The following is a 19,124-nucleotide window of genomic DNA, read 5'->3' on the forward strand; positions in this document are numbered from 1 at the left end:
GCATACCCACAAACACATTATCTCTCTCTCTCTCTCTTACACACACACACACACGCGCGCGCGCACACACACACACACACCAGGTGCTCTGAAAGCTGGTGAAGTGTTGGGAGATCACCACATGCACATTATGGAAACATGACATTTTGGAAGCGTCTTGTAACTGGTGATGTAAGTCAGCAGAAAAGAACATGTGATGATCAACAGGTCCCTCCATCATCCCTTCCCGGACAGAAACACCGCTGCACACAGTTCCTGCTCATTGTTCCCACAGAACCGTTTCCTCCGGGACGCTTCCAGCCCCACGGAGCGCGGAGTGGATCAGGATAATTCCTGGAAACACTAAATGGGGGCTGGGAATGTGCTGGCTGTAAAACGCTTCTTTCTTCTCGGCCTGGGCTTGATTGGCCCGGCGCCCCGCCCACTCGCTGCTCCCCCATTGGTCCAGAGCTCCATCAATCTGCTGATGTGCAGGTCCCACTCAAGTTTGAAACTTTTTTTTTTTTTTTTTACAAGTGGGAGGACTCGAGTTACAACAAACTCTTGTAAGCGATCTGACCAGCGAGAGAGCAGAACACTGAATAATTCACACATCTGTGCCTGGGTCCCGGTTACAGAGCAGAGGAGGACATTTTCTTCGTGCAGAACCCGACACAACGAGCACAAACATGCTGTGAAGCGACGTCTCCCTGCGCTGCCAGGATGAGGACTTGAGAGCTTTCCTCCGCATTAACTTGACATCTCGCTCCACACACACTCCACCGAGGTGAGTCCAACATGTCGGTTCTTAACGCTTTTAATGAGACATCTGATCCACTGACAACAACCACACCACGGCTACTTCTCTTCATCACAGGCCCGAAGGCACCTCACCCCCCGGGTCTGTGTGACCCCTAAAGCTTCCCCCGCGGTCAACACACATGAGAAGTCGGTGTTGTGTTGTTTGTTGGTTTCTTCTCTTTCTGGATCTTTCTCAGGAAGTTAGCGGAAGTAAGGGTCAAGTCTGTTGCTTATCAGCTCGGACGTGATTCTGATGATGAAGCAACAAACATGGCTGCAGTGAGGGGTCATTTCACCATTAGAACTGCTTTGTGAGGTAATGACTCAGTGGGACACTTTCACAAGAGGAGTATTCACTGGCTGACAGCTTAGTTCTGCTTCTGTTCCTATCAGAAGTACAGCCTGAGCAATATGGATGTTTTTTAGGTCGATACTGATATTGGGGAGTTCAAAAATATCTGATACCAAAATATACAAATTAGCACTGATTCCCAAGATGTCATCTTTAAGCCTTGATTACGAAAAATGTAATCAAGGTTTGATATTTTAATGTTAAACCATAAATCTTAGTCTAAATAAATAAATCAAAATGCAATTATTAACAACGTGAATTAAGAAAAAAGAAGGAAGTCATATTTAAACAGACATTCCTGCCTTGTTTATACTGTAAAATAAAGTTTTTTTCGTATCGGCACAAAAGAAACGCAGATGTCGATATGTCTGTGAAAAGCTGATATCGGCTGATTTTTATCAGGCGTCTGATCGGTCGGGTTTAGATCCAAAGACCTGTGAGGTCATGAACTGTACAAAGGTTTTTTCAAATCACACAGGTTTTATTGGTTATTGATAAGCTGTGATTGTCTGGTTGGGTAGAACACCCACATGCACCTATATCATTCAAATTCTAGTGCTTTGGTCTGCATTTGGTGAATGTCACAACTGCAATGTCAAATATCTACTCGCTGTTTGTGTCATTTCACATTTCAAAATGTTCTGAAATATTTGTCGATCATCCAGAATTTAGAAGCAACCCAGATAATGTGGGTAATAAAAACAAATTCTGTAGAATCTTATGTGTTACATGGTGATTTGTATTGTACGAACTCTCCAATGTTCACTATTTGTCCCAGCTTGTTTAAACACTAAGTAAACCTCCACATTATCCAGGTGTAATCCACTGCAAACCAAGACTGCAAAGGGTGAAGATGTGTGTTTTGCAAACACTGATATGTTTTGTAACACATTGCTGTGTTTACATCGTAAAGCCCAGTTTCAGAACAAGGCTGGAGTGTGGATGAATAGCGTCACTGTGCAGCCGGGGCTCTGGCAGGTCGTAGCGCACATTATCATGCACAGCCTCAACAGACATGCCGTCTGAATTATGGCCTTGGATTAGGAGTTGGTGTTTGCTGCTCTCCCTTGCATTAGCTGTGTCTGCGGTGAGATAATTTGGTGTTTTTGTTCATCCCACTCTGTTTTAGTTGCCATGGCTTCCTTTGTGTCTTTGTTGTAGTTGTTAGCATCAGCTGAGAAGCTGTGAGCTGAGGCAAGGCCAAAATGACTAATGTGGAATAACTGAAGAACTTTTTGTCGACATAAAGGTTCAATAATCTGAAATAGTTAGTCATTTGACAGAAAATGAATTATCATCTAATTTGACAATTGATTCACTTCAGGGGAAAAAAAGTAGCTGCAGTTTCTCTGTTTTGTGTGTGCTGCTTATATCCTTGTGTAATTGTTCATTTTTTGGTTTTGGACTGCTGGTGGGGTAATTGGTTATTTCAAGGTTTCTCCTTGGAAATTGAGACGAGCATTTCCCTCACTATCTTTTTCCTGAAATTTATTTTAGTATTTTTTGGCTTGTGACTTTTTTTTTAATGAAGGAACGTCTTCATCATAAATTGAATATGTCAGAAAATAAACAATCTGAAGGTGCTGCCTTCAGCCTGTGATGACCATATTTAACTGCTTTCTGACATTTTGTTGTATAAAAGATGAATCGGTTCATTAATATGATAATCAATGATAGAAATAATGATTGTCCTATCCAGCCTTAACTGATCAAATTCATGTCCATTGCTTTGGGCAGCATGAAAATGAAAGCGCACTACAGTGCAATGAGGTACAATTAAAGTCCATTTGTTTTAGATTTCATCCATGACTGGTTTTAATGATTATTTGCATTTCATCATTAATCATAGCTTTGTGCTTCACAATGCCTTCGTCATTGTCTCAGCACAATATGGTTCTGAAGACAATAAATACAAATATGCCATAGCTGCCCAGCAGGATTAGACAGAGGCTGATAAGCCTCATTTATGTGTTTTTCACTGTAACTGTATCTGTGCAGATCCCTTCCCTGAGCATCCCTTAGAAAAGAACAATACAGTCACGTTGCCAGACATTCCCCGTGCCATGCTATTAAGGGCAGGGGCTTTAAATTGCGGCAGTAGTGCCCGGGAAACTGCTCCTGCTGCGGAGAATCCATGGTAACTCATTGACACGACGAGAGAGGTGTTTGACCTGCTTCGACTAGGCTGCAAAGTTCAGTCACACACACAGGTGGCCTCCAGTTTCCTTGGAAACCCAAAACACCCTGGGCATGTGGCCTCGTCTCAAAGAGCGGAGCCGCATGACCTGCAGATATCACGGCATTGTTTGAAATGGAGAGAGTGAGGGGAAGGTGTTATCGGCCAATAAGCCAGACTCAATCGAGATCCACTTGAGTCATATATTAGTCACAGTCATGTCCTCTCAGATTGCCCCCCCTGTTTTCGCCGAGCTCCATCCCTGCTGTTCCTGCAGCCAGGCACACTGGTATTTGCCATTCCATTAACATACCAAGTGAACAAATTATGCTCTCTGGGCTTGAGGTGGAGAAAATTACTCATAATGTGCCCTGCTCTTATGGTGGCCTTAATTAAAATGTCATAGGCCCAGACATCAGTCATAGCTCAAGCACCAGTTAGCACCTTGATTATGTCTTTCATTATTTTCAGTGCTGTTAAGATGCTAATTATATTGTAAATAATATGCAATTAAAACTTGGACATGGTGGTCAAAGTGAAGTTATGGCATGGCCTTTTTGCTGTTTGTTCTTTATCAGTCTTCCTCTATTAACAGTTGTGTTATTTGAAATATGTTCAGTTATAATGATCAAACAACTATCCACTTAAAATTTCACTTCTAGAGCAAATGTTGTCAGTGTGGTGTTGTGTTGGCCCTCAGGAAGCGCAGCAGTGACTGTATTCCCAGCCTGATTATACATGCATAACTCTGACTGTTGTTCCTGAATGGAAATTATCAGCTCAGCCACTGTATCATACTGTATTTGCTGATATTCCATCTTTTATCCCTGGCCCACATTACCCTGGCTCAACCTGTTGGGCTGTAGCACTCTCCTCCTAGCCTGCGGTCTATTTTAGTCCAAATCGGCAGGCTGAATAATTTATCCACGATCCTTTATATGCTGATGTGTTAATTATTAATTGTTCAGTGGGCTCTGGCAGCTCTAAGAAAACTGTTAAAAAAAGGGTTGGATGGGGCATGGTGTCTGAGAGAAAGGCACAGATTGCTTCCTCTCAGCGGATCCGCACACATCCTCACAGATGATGGCTGTGTGGGAAGATGAGAACACGCCAGCACATAAGCATCATTAAAAAAAATCAAGAGCATACGTGCATGTATGTAGTGTGTGCCCATATTTGATATGCATCTGTACTGGATGAAAAATACAGCACTCATGTCAGAGCTACTGGACTAGATGAGTGCGGCCATTACACAAACTTTTAAGCCTGCCATTTATTGTCCAATTGTGAGCACACACAACGTTCCCAGCTCTGGCTCTGTTATTAGCAGTCAGCGCCTCCTCTGTTATGCAACATCTCAAGAGAAGAGTGAGACGAACACTACAAAACTTGATGGAAGATGAAATTGGAGCATTCGGTTGTCCTGAAATCCTGCTGTTGTTTCCCTAACAGTGGAGTGGTTCCAGTTGTACAGCTCGTTTGAGTGGTTACATGTCCTCTCTGAACACAAAGCACGGATGTACCTTATATAACAACCAGGACCGTCTATTGTTTCTCAAATCAGAGGCGGATTATATCATGCAGCTGGGGAGTGTCTGGAGAAAGAACTTGTCTCATTCAAGATTTCCTGATAAGAATTCTATAATGACATCCGTAATAAAAAAAACATGGCCTTTCCTTTTTTTTTCAATCTATCCACTCCTTTCATTTTGTTTTTCTGGCAGCTGTTCATTGCTGTTTGGCTTTTATTCTGATTGGCGCTAGAAAAGGGAACATAGTTTTACCATAGACTTTGTTTTCACACATTGACATTTTACTTGTGGGAATTCAAACCAATAGGTGGCAAAGAAGTTGCTTTTGTTTTGAACTCTTAATCATGTTTTTTGCATCACCATTTATTTGTACCACGTTAGTGGTCAGGGTAAGGGTTGTGGTTAGGTTCGGTCTTCAGGAAATGAATGTGAGCCATTGTCAAGTTCCCAAAAGTGAAAAACTTTTAATCCAGTGAAGGACTTTGCTGCATATTTGGATGAATGGTGCTACACAAATAAAGTTGTCTTGAGTTACCCTGTAGCCATGTCCCCAACTGAGGAGCTGCCTCCTTCAGACGACACTTTATGCAGCCCACGAAGCAGGCAGCCCCATGGTCTTTTTGACATGTGTTTTCGTGAGCTGTTTGGTTGAGTTGAGGCATTATCTTTTTGCACAATATTTTTTCAACACAGCAATGAATCCTGGGATAGGTTGGCTCAAGAAGGATCCACCCATTGGAGCTTTTGTTTCTCTGGGGTTGGAAGGACACATTTGCATGTGTTGGACAGTAGCAGGAAACAGCAGGAGAGAGGAGACGGGGAGGGATAGAGGGGGAGAGGCAGATGGTAAAGGTCATCGGCTGGACTCCAATTGGGGACATCTCAGGTATATGTCTTGGACATCTGGGTAACCAAGGCTGATGCTTTTGAAGATGCGAAGGACTAAAATCCAGAAAGAAAGAAGAAAACATTAATAAGGCATCTAAATATTGACACGTCACTGTGAGTACACGGCAGAACACAGAGCTGTTGACAGTAATTGGTTCTGTCCCTGTAGCAGTGAAGCTTTCCTCTGCCGTCTCTTTCAGGGTCACAGTGCCCTGGTCCATGTGACCAGTGATCCCTGAAGAGCAGAAAAGTCCTGACGCTTTCTGCTGCCATCAACCAATCACTTACAGAATGAAGTGTCATGTAAAGATCTACACTCTCTGCTAAAGCTTTTTTAACATCACACTTGTTATTAGTTTTCTCTTTGTGCTGCCTGTTCACAGTAGGCACTGATCTGTCTGGATTGGCAGCAGGTATTGGAGTGGGAATATTATTCAGGCATGGCGGCCTCTTCCTCCTTATGAGGTGTGATGGCATCATTCAGAGTGGGCGGATCCAATGTTTGGCCTTTTCTCACATGTCACACCTCGGCTTTAGTTTGACTGACAAGTGAGTACAGAGGATGTAGAAACCAGAGTCTTGATCCTGCTCAATGCCCCCGTTCACATCATGTTGGATTAGTCCCAAGTATGAGCAGCGGAACGTCCAATACATATGACATTTGATATGAAATGGAATGTGTGGAATGTCCGTGTTGACGACAGTATCCCCTCTTGGCTTTTACCAATTCTGAATGTCACAGAAAAAAATCCTATTACTGAAGGAGTTGATAGTTCAATCAAAATCAATCAATGTTAAATTTAAATTTTTAACCTTTGTGTTCTGGACCGTTGTTTCGACAAACCAAGCATTTGTTTGCGAAGTCTTGAGCTCCAACATATTATGACACTATTTTAAATACATCTCTTGGCATTTAGATTTTCTTAGACTTAGAAATAAAGTCAAGACCCTCATCACAGTTTATAGGTTTGGTATGAATATGAGTTATGAGCAGTCCAGCTATATATTGTTTTGTCCTTCTAGTCTGATTGTTTTGTTTAAAGCAATATTTCAACATTTTGGGGAAAATGCTGATTCATTTTCTTGCTTCAGATGAGAAGATAGACAGACACCACGATCATATTTGTCAGGAAAATATAAGGTTACAGGCAGCAGCTGGCTGGCTGAGCTTTGGTGCCATTACTGCTCCCAGCTGAGAAATAGTCCGTCGTAAACCACATCGGTTTCTGTATAGGGTCAAACAAATGAGATCAAATGTTTAAATTATTCAGCTACAGAGGCACTGCGAGTTGGATTACTGTTACCTTTAGAGCCAGAGGAGTTGTTTCCAGTTTTAATGCTTAGCTAAGCAATTAAGTAAGTTTCCCAAAATTAGATTCCTAACAGATTTTTAGCAACACAAAAGAAATAAATCCAATCTTAAAGTAAAAATTGAATCCATTTAACCTATAAATCCACAGGTTCAAAATCAATAAGTTAAAGTAATGATCAAACCATAAAAGAAATGATTAACAGATTACTCATCAATGGAATTAATCACTTTCTGCAGGCTTGATGTATATTAATCGGTCATATATTTTTTTAAGTAAACGTTTAATGGCTTTTAAATATATTTTAAATGGGGTCATTAGTAGCAAATTAGTTGTACAGTGTGTTTAGGTTGTCAGATGTGTTGCAGACCTCATTCCCTCATCAGTGTCAAACGTTTTAGAAGAAAATGACAGTAAGTAGTCGTCTCTCCCTTTCCTTAAATACACATCAGCTTTACCTGCCTTAAGTCCAAAGAGGCAAATCAAATGAAACCTGGATAAAGAAGGACCTACCAGCTTCACCTCACCCTGCTCCTTGTTAACATCTAGGTTATTTCTTTATCAGCCTCTTTCTGCCACTTTTTACTAGAGTGTCACAGACACCTGCAGGAGGGTGAGAGAATTACCCAGCCTCCCTCACTGTCACGAGGCATCCATCCAACACTGTGTAGGGTCTGGTTTCATTTTCCACAGAGTCATGTTTTCGCAGCTTTTGCACACTTGTCATTGTGAGTGAATCTTTGCTGGCTTGTTTTGAGCAGATTGATGAGATTGTAGCTTGTCTGCTGTAATTATATTGAGGAGCTGTTGGCTGCCACAGCCTGTCTTTGTTTTCCATTTCATCTGCTCGGAAAGCCGGGCCTATCAGCAGTATGTAGGCATACATGTGTGCGAGTGTGCAGATGTTGTGCTTGCTGTGGTGGCTGCGGCTTGTGTGTTTTTGCAATGACACAGCAGTGTGAACCGCTGTCATGTCTTGTTCTGCCTTAAATCCTTTAAAAGTTTCCCTCTATAAATACTATGGAGATGCTGTGTCAGGGTTGGCCAGACGGTCCCTGGGCACCGGACCGCACAGGCCATTTAGATTTGGCACTATGCACTCTGATGCTGCAAAGTCACCAAAAAAAAGAAAAAATGATTCCATGATCAAAAAACCTTTCATCACTTGGAGCACTTGTCCCTTAAGGATTTTTTTTTCGTGAAGCCTTTAGTTTTCTTGCCATGGGGAGTTGAAGGAGGGAAGCAAAGGCCACAGTAAGGATTCCCCTCTATGCTGAAGATAAGAGCCATTTAATATCACTCTGCAGCTCAAAGTGAAATATCAGACAGACAAGTGCAACTATGTTAAAAGTGTTTGTTTTTCATGGATATGAAAGACTCCTTTTTTTTTTTTTCATCCACAGCTGACAGCCATGATGGCTCTGGTCCTCAGCGAGAGTGGAATATAATGAGCACGATGAAATCGCCCTCCAATCTGAGAAAGAAGTTGCTTTTCTTAATGTGCCCATTATCCATTTTGCACTTTTTAAAAACTCCCTGACATCCATCAGCAGAGGTGTGGGGAGGGAGAGGTAAATGCAGACGTTCTCTAAGTGTTGCTGTGAGCGATTCTCCTCTGGAGGACCATTGTGATTAGAGGGTGACAGCAGGACTAAGTGATTGTTTTCAGTCGCCCCTCACATAGAGATATATCTCAAGCTCTGTTTGTGGTGTTCTTTTCTGTCCAATCATTAGTGTCTTTCTCCTTGTAATGCATTTCACACACGTTGCATCAGGAGATCAAGATTTTCTGCAAGTGCAAATGGCAAGTTTACGATCATGGGCACAGGCCCACCGAAACGTTCCAGCTTCTGCAATGAGAGAGAGAGAGAGAGAGGGAGAGAGCGAGTAAAACTAGATTCAGCATGAAACGGTGTATAAATGACCTCTCATTCAGCCACCTACATCCTCCTGATATCTTAGGATTGATGTATAACACACACACACGCACACACCCGCTCCTCTTTTTTCTCCTCTCTATCTCTGTGCCTTTGCTCTCCCTCTCCCCATGTGTCTGCTCCTTGGGAAGCGTCCTGCTGACACTCTCTCTAAGGAGTCTTATTGATATTCTTGGAGAGGCATTGCAGTGAGAGAGCGAGGGGGAGAGGGGAATGAAAGTCACAGACGTATGCTGCCTTCTAGTACCAACAACTGTAAAAATCACAAGTCACCCAGCAGGGATGTGTCACCACTCATTTTGTCTGCCTCACTAATAGCATTTCTTGCCTGCTTTAGATTTTTTTTTTTTTATTGTTCTCCAGCCCGTGGATAGGCAATTTGACAATCACACAGATTCTCAGTTAAGCTTCAGGGTGGCTTCCATGTGGATTAAGATTAATTCCCTATTGTGATATAAATGGAACAATTTGCTTGAATATAATTATATTGTTTTCACTCTGGCAGCCACCCATTAGGGTTGCATTTAGTGTTATAGTGAGAGTGAGGAAATAAGGTCGGACCGCTGATTCTGTTTTTTGGTTTATTTCCTGGGTGAAGAAGTGATTCTACACGTTTGCTCATGCATTTCCTTGATGACTTGCAATCATCACAGTAAGGCTAGGTTATCATTTTTCACATTGGTCCGTATGGATTTAGATAACGGACAAACAAAAGACTAGGTTTCCATAATCAAAACCTCACTTTGAGAAAACAAATGTGTTTTTAAGCCCCTTTTTCAGATAACAAATGAATTCTCAAATATTAAATCTTCTCTTAAAAACAAGCAGTTATACAGAAACTTTCGCTAAAATGGGAAAATTATTATTTAAAATAGACATTGGCAAGAAGATTAAAGGAAAAAAGCGAGATTGACACATTTTGTCTATGTGGAAAATACCTTTTTTTAAAGTGAACATCCGATAAATCATGACACATTCTCTATTTATTTGTGTGTTAAGTTCCTCTTCGAACTCTGACTTGGACTCTGTCCTGCTTCTGATTTATTGGTTTACTGATATGCACCAACATGAGAACATTGACAATGCTAATAACCGCAGGAATAGTAGCTAATGTTCATTGTGTTAGTTTTGCATTCAAACACTTAAATTAGCACTAAACACAAATAACAGTTCCGCAGGAATTAATCCATGCTGCAAAGTATTGGACAAATTAGTTTTAGAATAAAAACGTTCATCCCCTGGGGATCATACAAATTCTACAGCATTTCAACCTCGTGGGGGCGCTAGAGGAAATGTAAGGGGATCACTATAGACATAGTATGAGCACGATGAATATCCGTACCAACTTTTTTGCTTGTCCAACAAGTAAAAATTGAGATATATGACCCCGGTGAAAACTTTGATGTGATAGTGGAACTTGAACAATAGTCAGAGGATCACAACAGTCGTTATTATTCATCCTGTTGAGACCTTGAATATCTGCAGCCAATATCATCGTTTTCTGTTGCCCGCCGACTCTCCTCTACTCTTGGAAACATCTGATATGTGAAGGTGAAAGAGGGAGCGCAGGGGAAAGTAGATTTGTTTTATTTTTCAAAAACACAGTACAAACCTGTAGAAGTGACCTGCAGAGTGCATTGAGATGCAGCTGATGAAATGATGTGGTGTGCTGCAGACCTACCCCCCCTCACCACCACACTATTTATAAGCCTCCATCATGGGCGCAGCTTTTCAGTGAGTCATGCCGCTTTGTCACACAAACATCAACACGCAGTTGAAAGCGGCATCATACATAAATCAAGCGACCGCCACGCCATGAATGAGTTGACACTGTCGGTCTGCTGCTGACACACACACACACACACACACACACACACACACACACACACACACACACACACACACACACACACACACACACACACACAACTTGCTCACTGAATGTATCCAGATTATTGGAGTCCAGACTCCAGACATTTTCTGCTTTGTGTGTGTGTGTAACTTGACTTCACTCCTACACACATTATGGCGTGTTCTTCACCAACTACCTCATATACGCTCCAAGCCAGAGGGTTGCTGGGACTAATTTGACAGCTGCCACTGCTTATTATCTGATAAAGGGGACAGCTCTTGGCCCTGCAGTTTAAACAGTATTAGTGTAGATGCTATTTGCAATAACCTTACACATTGCCGGCTGTCAGGGTAATAAGTTTGGCGATGCTTTCACGATGAGAAGGTTTAAGCAGACTTTAAAGGGAGCCTACCTTCCTTTCATTTCTAGTTTTATGTCAAATATAGGACACTGGTGAACAAACACGTTTTAATACATCATTTCACAAGGTTTCTGCAGAAAAAAACTAGAATGGCAGTCTACCATGGCCCAACAGTCCCCTTATATTCAATCACCTGCAACAAATTGCATACACTCAAAGATATCAGTCCACTCAAAGATTTCTTTCATCCAAGATCTTTGCTTTATTCCCTGGAAATGAAAATGTAAAATAACGCAGTCTGGATTCATGCCAAAATGTTTGTGTTCTCTCTTTGCATATGTTTCATACAATCATTTGTATAGTTTTTGTATAAACCTGCAGACAACAGGCAGAGGTAAAGCTGTCTTTTGTCCCGTATAATCATGGACCGTTTTCCCCTTTTTTTCCTCCCTGTCTCTGTCTCATCTTGACCCAGACCTGACGATGGACTCCTTCAGCACCAAGAGCTTGGCTCTGCAGGCGCAGAAGAAGCTGATGAGCAAGATGGCCACCAAGAGCATGGCCAACCTCTTCATTGACGACACCAGCAGCGAAGTGCTGGACGAGCTGTACCGCGTCACCAAGGAGTACACCCGAAACCGCAAAGAGTCCCAGAAGATCATTAAGAACCTGATCAAGATGGTGGTGAAGCTGGGGGTTCTCTATAGAAACAACCAATTCAACAGCGAGGAGCTGATCCTAGTGGACAACTTCAGGTAGGCTGGATTCTGAAATAACAACAACAACAACCTTTACATTAAAACAATTTGAGGGCGTAAAGCTGGCTTGTATTGTAAAATCATGTATTTACCCTGGAAACTGTCAGTCTTTACCCTTGGCATGCAGTGATGCTGGCTCTTACTCATGGAAATCCCCCTCTTTAAACATCTCTCTCACTCACTGAGCCGGCTGGCAGCTCAGCAGGCACGTCAGAGTGTGTGTCTGAATCTTTTGAGTTGTTGTCACTGTTGTTTTCATATAAATAACTGCTGTACTCTGCTTCACTGTTGTTTCCCTTGCTCAGGTCATAAGCTTTTCTATGATCTGTGACTTTTTTGGGCTGAGATTACTGAAAAAATGAAGAAAATGCATTTCCCATAATGCATTTTAAGCGACATGATTTCCATCAGTCATTTGACTTAAAAATGTATGATATAAATAATATCATATATAAAACTCGTACGTACGTTTCATCTGGTCAAAAGTTCCAAACTCAAGCTACCAACACCTGTAAAGCTGAGTTACATGACAATAAGACTTAAGGAAGTCTCAGCGCCCAGCTGTTGTTTGTCAGGAAATGGTTAAAGTACATAACTTCCTTTTAAAACAATTGGTTTTTATCAACATCAATAGCAGAACTGGTATTGTTTTCACCATCTGTGCTCGTATATGTCATCATTGCAAAGGGACCCTTGCCCCCCACACACTCTACGCCACTGGCCCACATTGGTTTAAGTCATGGGATCAATGTATCTCAGTTTGGATCATCCATTTATGCACTATTCTGGTTTTCACTACTCTCATCCCGTCTAATCCTTTGAAAGCTAACAATTCCATTTCTCTGGCTTTGTTTTGTGTTTCCTGTGCGAATATGTTGAAATAAGATGTTGAACATACACCCCCTACTAAATATTAGCATGTTGCTGTGTCTGTAAGAATGCTGGCATTAACACGAGCCTCTAACCTTAAGAGCAAACTAAAGAGACCTTATGTGCTTTTGAGGAGTTTGTAGAATAGATATGTTCCCTTGATTTCGGTCATGAGGCATCTTTGAATCAATTTTAACACATTTCTTTAATCAAATGTTAACTTTAAAGTGACTTCAATGAAGAGCTCCTGCAAGATGATTAAAAGTTAAATTATGTGTCAGGAGGTTGCGATCATTGTTGTCTGCTGATGGAAGCAAATTAAGTAGATTGACTTTTACATCATTTTACATCCACTAAAACAGTAACACTCAGCTTAGTGATTGTATTAGCATGGAGATGTATGGCTGTGAAGGACAATACTATAAGTGATATATGGGGGTAGTAAAACTTTTCCAAAGAAAATTCACAAGACAGCACTTTCTATTTTTACTTGCGTCTGCTGCTTCAGTCAGAATTAGAAACTGACAGCTTCTCCTCTCTCTCTTTTGTCTCACAGGAAGAAAGTCCACACTCTGGCCATGACGGCGGTCAGCTTCCACCAGATAGAGTTCACCTTTGACCGCCGCGTCATGAGCGCCATTTTGAATGAGTGTCGGGAACTGCTGCACCAGGCCATCAAACGCCACCTGACAGCCAAGAGCCACTCGAGAGTCAACCACGTCTTCAATCACTTTGCCGACTGTGACTTCCTGGCCACTCTGTACGGGCCCTCGGAGGTTTATCGCGCCCACCTGCAGAGGATCTGCAACGGCGTCAACAAGATGCTCGACGACGGGAACCTCTGACCCCCCGTTTGCCTCGTCTTCAGGCACCTTTACCTCTAGTCGCCCTTCATGTATCATCTTGTAGGATTTATTTTCTAAGGTGACAATCGTGAACTTTTTTATTCTTCCATTTGTTGAGTTTGTTTTTGCGTCTTTCGCATATTATTGTAACACTGAAATTTTCTGTGCTAGTTACTCCAAAGTCTGTTTTTTTTTGTTTTTTTATCTCGTCTGACTTTCTGTTATTTTACAGTAAACAAAACCCAGCATTTTTCTCTTTGTTTTAAATGAATGTAAAACTTCATGCTCTTCAGTATATTCAGGGGTAGGAGCCTTGACAACTGTGCCTTGAACATTTTTTCCTTTATTCCAAGGGCACTGCATCGGTGCTCTGACATAATCAAAACGATATGAATTCAGGCACAGGCCTCCAGTTATATCTCTGTTTGGTGCCTTTTTAATGGACGACAATGTTTCCAGGTGCACCAGAGGAGGAAGGAAAGTGAATTTCCATCTTTTCTAAATAGTCTGTTTTTGTTTTGTGTTTTCCTAAAAGTAGTATTGCACTCAATCCTGAACAAGCGCTGTACTGTACTTGTCCTGCAACAGGGAGACCATGTGAAGCATGGCGGTCGAGTAATCCTGCTTAGGCTGCATTTTGAAGCTCTCACCATCATGCACTGAACTCCACTTTGTAAGAGAGGCTCGGCTTGTGTTTAGAAGGCACCTATAAACCCGGTTTTCCCTTTAACGCTCTGGTTTATAGCCGCCACAACCAAGATGAAGTATTTGGGTCATAAGGGGACCCTAAACGTGAAGGAATTTGATTGTGTTGTGTATTGCTAATTGTCCCAGCGCTGACTCAAGCGCCTCATTGACTGTGCGCTCATCATCGCAGCAAAGGAGCGGCACACCGTTGCGCCAGGTGCAAAGATTTCTCTGGTATTGTTTTTTATCAGATGAGGAAAAAATCTGTAAAATAATAACTGTCGTTGCCTTGGGGTCAGCTGCGTTGTGTTTATCCTAAAAACTCTGGTTTGAAATACGATGGATATGAACTAGAAAGACTCCCCATGCAGCTCGGTGTCTGTGGACCGAGCCGGGTCTAGTTATTAGAGCAGAGACAAACACAGAACATGATTGTACTCTCCCTCTGCAATTATAGCTCCCAGCTCTGGGGTGGTATAATGGCCTGCAGCCTGCCTACGTCGACTAGTCCCTCCATTTCATCACATGGCAGCGTTCATGTTTTGTGATGGACGTAACCATCTCTGTTTGCACAATGCAAATCCTTTTTATGGCCTGAAAGCTGTTGTGTTTCTTCCTTGTGAAGGAACATTTCACAAAACCTCACATAATAGCCATCTTTCCTTGTTTTTTTTTTTTGTGTTTGTATCACTGAGCCTGTCTGGGAGACTGTTTTGTGCTGCGGCCTCATTTTGTATTCTGTGTGTGTGTGTGTGTGTTTGTGTGCATACCTGTGAGAGAATTGGAAATTGAGCTGTGTAATAAGCGCTGTGCTTCTCCAGATAGGTTTGCTGAAACTTCTATTTCATCCACAGCAGCTCTGCCAAAGATAAGGTGACTGATGCTACTCAATATGCTCTTTATTTTTTTCCCCCCTGAGAGGAACACTTCAGAAAACAGTATGCACTTGATACTTAAAACCCTGGTAATGGTGATTAATGAAGACAAAGGTGATTTCAGTCCCTTTTTTTTTTTTTTTTTTAGCTCTTACACGACTTCCCTGAGTTTGCTCTTGTTTGTTTAAATCTGACTGAGGCTTTGACAGAAATCCTTTTCTCTAAGTCCCTGAGAACCGTTGACTTTAATTGTCTTTTGGATGCCATTTTCTCCAATCCCCCCACATCTCAGGGTTAAGTTTTAATCTCCCTAGTTTCAAAATCCACCACGATTGAAAGATTAGGAACCTCTGCCGAAGCCTCAACTTATTTTAACTAAAGCCCTCAAATGAAGCATATGTTTCATGTTGCGTTTTTACTATCAAGAATTGTGAAATGTTTGTATTTTCGCTCATGTACATATCATTGTTTTTGTTTCTCTGTATTGTATCCAGACACGACAAATATAATACAATCTACTTTTTTAAAACAATACATTTCTTGTCTTCTTTTTTCCATTGAGGGTCTTCCCATTTGCACGTCGGATGTTGGGTATTTTCCAGTTGATCAGAAGGGTAATCTGACTAAAGTCTGACCTGGATTTACTCGGCCAAATCCCTTCCTCCCTCTCCCAGCATTGTTAGGAAGTCATGAAAGCAAACACACAAAAACCCCATCGGACGGACAAACAATTCAAAGTTTAGGTCATTTTTTTCCGCCGGCCCACACAGCAGTCAGAGTTAAAACAGGAAGCAGGGGAGCCAGAAATACTTCTTGTGTCTGTTTTTGTAAACTTGAACATTCAGCTCGGCCTGCAGCTCAAGCGTTGCATGAGTAATACTCGTGAATTCAGTTTGAGTTTAATCTTTGACTCTGGAATGATAATTTGGCCTGTAGCTCATCTGCAGCGCCTCCCTGCAGCAAACTTGAAAGGCTACTGCAGCAGCAAGTGCCCAGTTATCCTCCAATGGTCATTACAACATGTTACAACAGGAAATGCACTGGTGAGTTAAGAGAGTTGTGACCAAGGAGACAGAGCTCAGATGTGACTCACATGTGGTTTTCTCTGAGCACTTCCGCCTCTTCTCATGTCAATTAAAGTAAAAACATCCTGACATCCACTTTACTGCTCACAGTGTCTCTATTGTAGTTGTGTAAGTGCTGAAAGTGCTTGATTTGTGCAGCTAAAGTTGAATTTTATTAGTTTTGATTACTTTCCTCTCCGTCTGCGCGTCTCAAACACTTTCGGAAAATTAAAATTTCAAAATGACTTGATTATCAGTGGATGTGACTGAGGGCTCGAATACATTTTGGTGAAGCTAGCTTTCACTGGGGCATAATTATCATTTCTACATAATGAAGTGACTACAGAGGAGCTGTCCTGCATCCTAAGGAGGAGGGCGCCGAAAATATGGAAGCGTGCGGAGGAGCCATTACTCTTTCCACTCATGTTCCGAGCGCAGATCATTGAGTTATTTGTGCTGCAGACTTCAAACCTGAAGCAAACAAAAGTTGAGCAGAGCTGCTGCAGCGTACACCTCTGTAGGATCAAATATGACAAAGGGATGATTCTCTTGCTCGGCTGTGTACACGTACAACCCCGCAACAAAAGGACACACCGAGCCTGGGTTTTTCACGCTCTGTCACCGCGAGGGTACAGACAGTTAGTTTTGGCATAATGCTGCTAAGTCTGGCCGCCTGTCAATGTGGGCTCAAACACCCTAATGTTTGATTTCTGGGTGCTGCAACAAAACAAATCACACAGCATTGTGTTCAAACAGCAGGCAATATATTCTGCTTTCAAACAACATCACACTGTCACATTTGTAGATTTTCTTCATCAGACGCCGGTGAAAAGACCTTTTAGGCCTCACAGAGGTTTTTGTTACAATGTCACCGACCTCCAAGGTGAAGAGAAGAAATCTGAAGAGGTCAAAGCACCGGACACATGTCGACTGAACTTGGACTGGTCGTTGGGGGCACACAACCCCAGGGCCATTAGTGTAGTTTATATACGACCTATTTAAATGATGCTTGTACAAAGGTTTATGATGACTCTGATGAAGGCCACGAGGGAAACACGTCCGTGTTGGTGGAGTTTTGACCTTTGAAAGCTGAATGAGTGAAACAGGACAGGGACTGTGTCAAAAGACGAGTGGCACGAAATCACAAAGTGCAAAATGATGCAGCTATTTCTATTTATTGTACTTTTAAATCAAAAATTGTATGAGAGGTGGGTTTATATGTTCAGCGGCAGATACCTGCATCAGTGTGAATTATTGTGTGAGGTTACAGACAGTATGTAAAGCATTTTGTCACATTTAGATTTAGTCACTTCTTCGCCTGTTGTTTTTGTTGTTAACTCATTTCTATGCAAATCCCTGTGTTGCTGACGTCCTGATCCAACAGTGACGTCCATCCTTCCAAAATGTGATTACAATGTGCTCCGACTGTTGAAGCAGATCAGCTTTAACACCAGGTTGTCGCTGACCTTTTGAGGACTTCCCACCTTTTCTCACCACCAGTCTCATGAAGGTTAGCCGGCAGAGCACTGCTTATGTATTACTTTGCTTTTGTAGTCCTTCCACATCATCACTCATCCAGTATTCTTAAAGGTGCTCTCCCCTCTGGCAAGCACGGCTATGATGTCAGCTTTCGAAGTTAGAAGTCTTTCAGAACTCTTTTTTTCCCCCTCCTCTCCTGTCTTCCTCCCCTTTTTCTCTGACTCTCTTCGACTCTTTTTCAATGTCCCCACGTCACTCTCTTCTTCCTCCTCTCTCCAGTCCTCAGAGAGCACCTGACTGATGTGTTGTTCAAGGATGAAAAGCACAGCGGAGCGGAATCGAAAAGCAAACAACACAAAAATATACATGAGAGGACGGCACTGTACACACTCACAACAGAACTCAACTGCCGGAGCCCTGAGGATTAACAACAGCGTGACACTGGACACTTCAGGGAAGGAAGCATCTGCTCACTTCCATATTTAATACTGAAAAAAAAAAAAAAAAAGAACATTGTGTTCTCAAGAACCTTCTCATTTCACTTTATGTAAATACAGTGGTGTGAACGCATCCTTCCAAATGGCACATTTGTGCTGCTCAGGCGGCTGCAGAAAGTTCTCAGAGCGCCCCGAGGCCTTCACTCGGTGAAATTTTGCACAGGAAATTTTTGAATGACACAAGGCCTTTTGGCTTTCAAAGTGTCGCTTTTACATCTCTCTCTTCCACCAAGTTACGTAAGGTGTTCAGTGATGTGCTCTCTTTCCCTCTTTCTCTCTTTTCTGTCTCCTCAAAGAAATTCAACCAGGAAACTGTATCTGCAGTGGCAGTGAAGTTCAGCAAACACACACACACACACACAAACTCACACACATGCAGCTGAAGTGTCGTGGCACGCACGCTCTGCTGCTTCCCAGCGGGCAGGCGGCCTGTTACACGACTCAAAACAAAGCGATGGCAGCGCTGCAGGGGGCGGCAGACAAGGTTACGAGGTCTCTCTTCACCCTGCACCCGACTGTTCCACCTATTCTGAAAACTACATGCAGACAGAAAGGGTTTGAAAAGCTGAGTTTCTTTTTAAGCAAACACTTTAAGATATATTCTTTTGTTCTTTGGTCATTCACACATGTTTTTTTTGGCACATTAACATAATGGATGGAGAAAAGGCAACCAGACTCAAGAGGCTGCTCCAGTGGGCCCTGAATGGACAGCAACTGTGAACTATTATTCCACAATGACTTTAAAATGAGCAATGATTGCATGGTTCCCTGCCATGTTATTTATGGACCTCACAAAGTGGGTGGCTGATTGGAGGAAAAGTTAGACTTTTAAGAGATGTGAATTCAAGGTCTGTGAAGCAC

At 42.2% G+C, this 19,124-nt stretch overlaps 1 protein-coding gene across 1 annotated transcript; it reads left to right on the top strand.

Moving 5' to 3' along the window:
* The first annotated feature begins 493 nt into the window (after positions 1 to 493).
* On the top strand, positions 494 to 15,755 carry tnfaip8l1 (tumor necrosis factor, alpha-induced protein 8-like 1). Its single transcript, XM_020081458.2, has 3 exons — positions 494 to 766; positions 11,664 to 11,943; positions 13,373 to 15,755. Exons 2-3 carry the CDS (start codon positions 11,672 to 11,674, stop codon positions 13,659 to 13,661), a joined length of 561 nt encoding a protein of 186 aa, XP_019937017.1. The 5' UTR covers positions 494 to 766; positions 11,664 to 11,671; the 3' UTR covers positions 13,662 to 15,755.
* Positions 15,756 to 19,124: the final 3,369 nt, after the last annotated feature.

The sequence above is a fragment of the Paralichthys olivaceus genome, chromosome 3 (assembly GCF_024713975.1).
Source record: "Paralichthys olivaceus isolate ysfri-2021 chromosome 3, ASM2471397v2, whole genome shotgun sequence".
In the NCBI taxonomy this organism is placed as follows: domain Eukaryota; kingdom Metazoa; phylum Chordata; class Actinopteri; order Pleuronectiformes; family Paralichthyidae; genus Paralichthys; species Paralichthys olivaceus.

What these genes read in the sequence shown, in the direction of transcription:
- tnfaip8l1 (XM_020081458.2), top strand. Translation starts at nt 11,672, where the DNA reads ATGGACTCCTTCAGCACCAAGAGCTTGGCTCTGCAGGCGCAGAAGAAG. An exon ending in ATCCTAGTGGACAACTTCAG is followed by an intron (nt 11,944 to 13,372) that starts GTAGGCTGGATT and finishes TTTGTCTCACAG; the next exon opens with GAAGAAAGTCCACACTCTGG.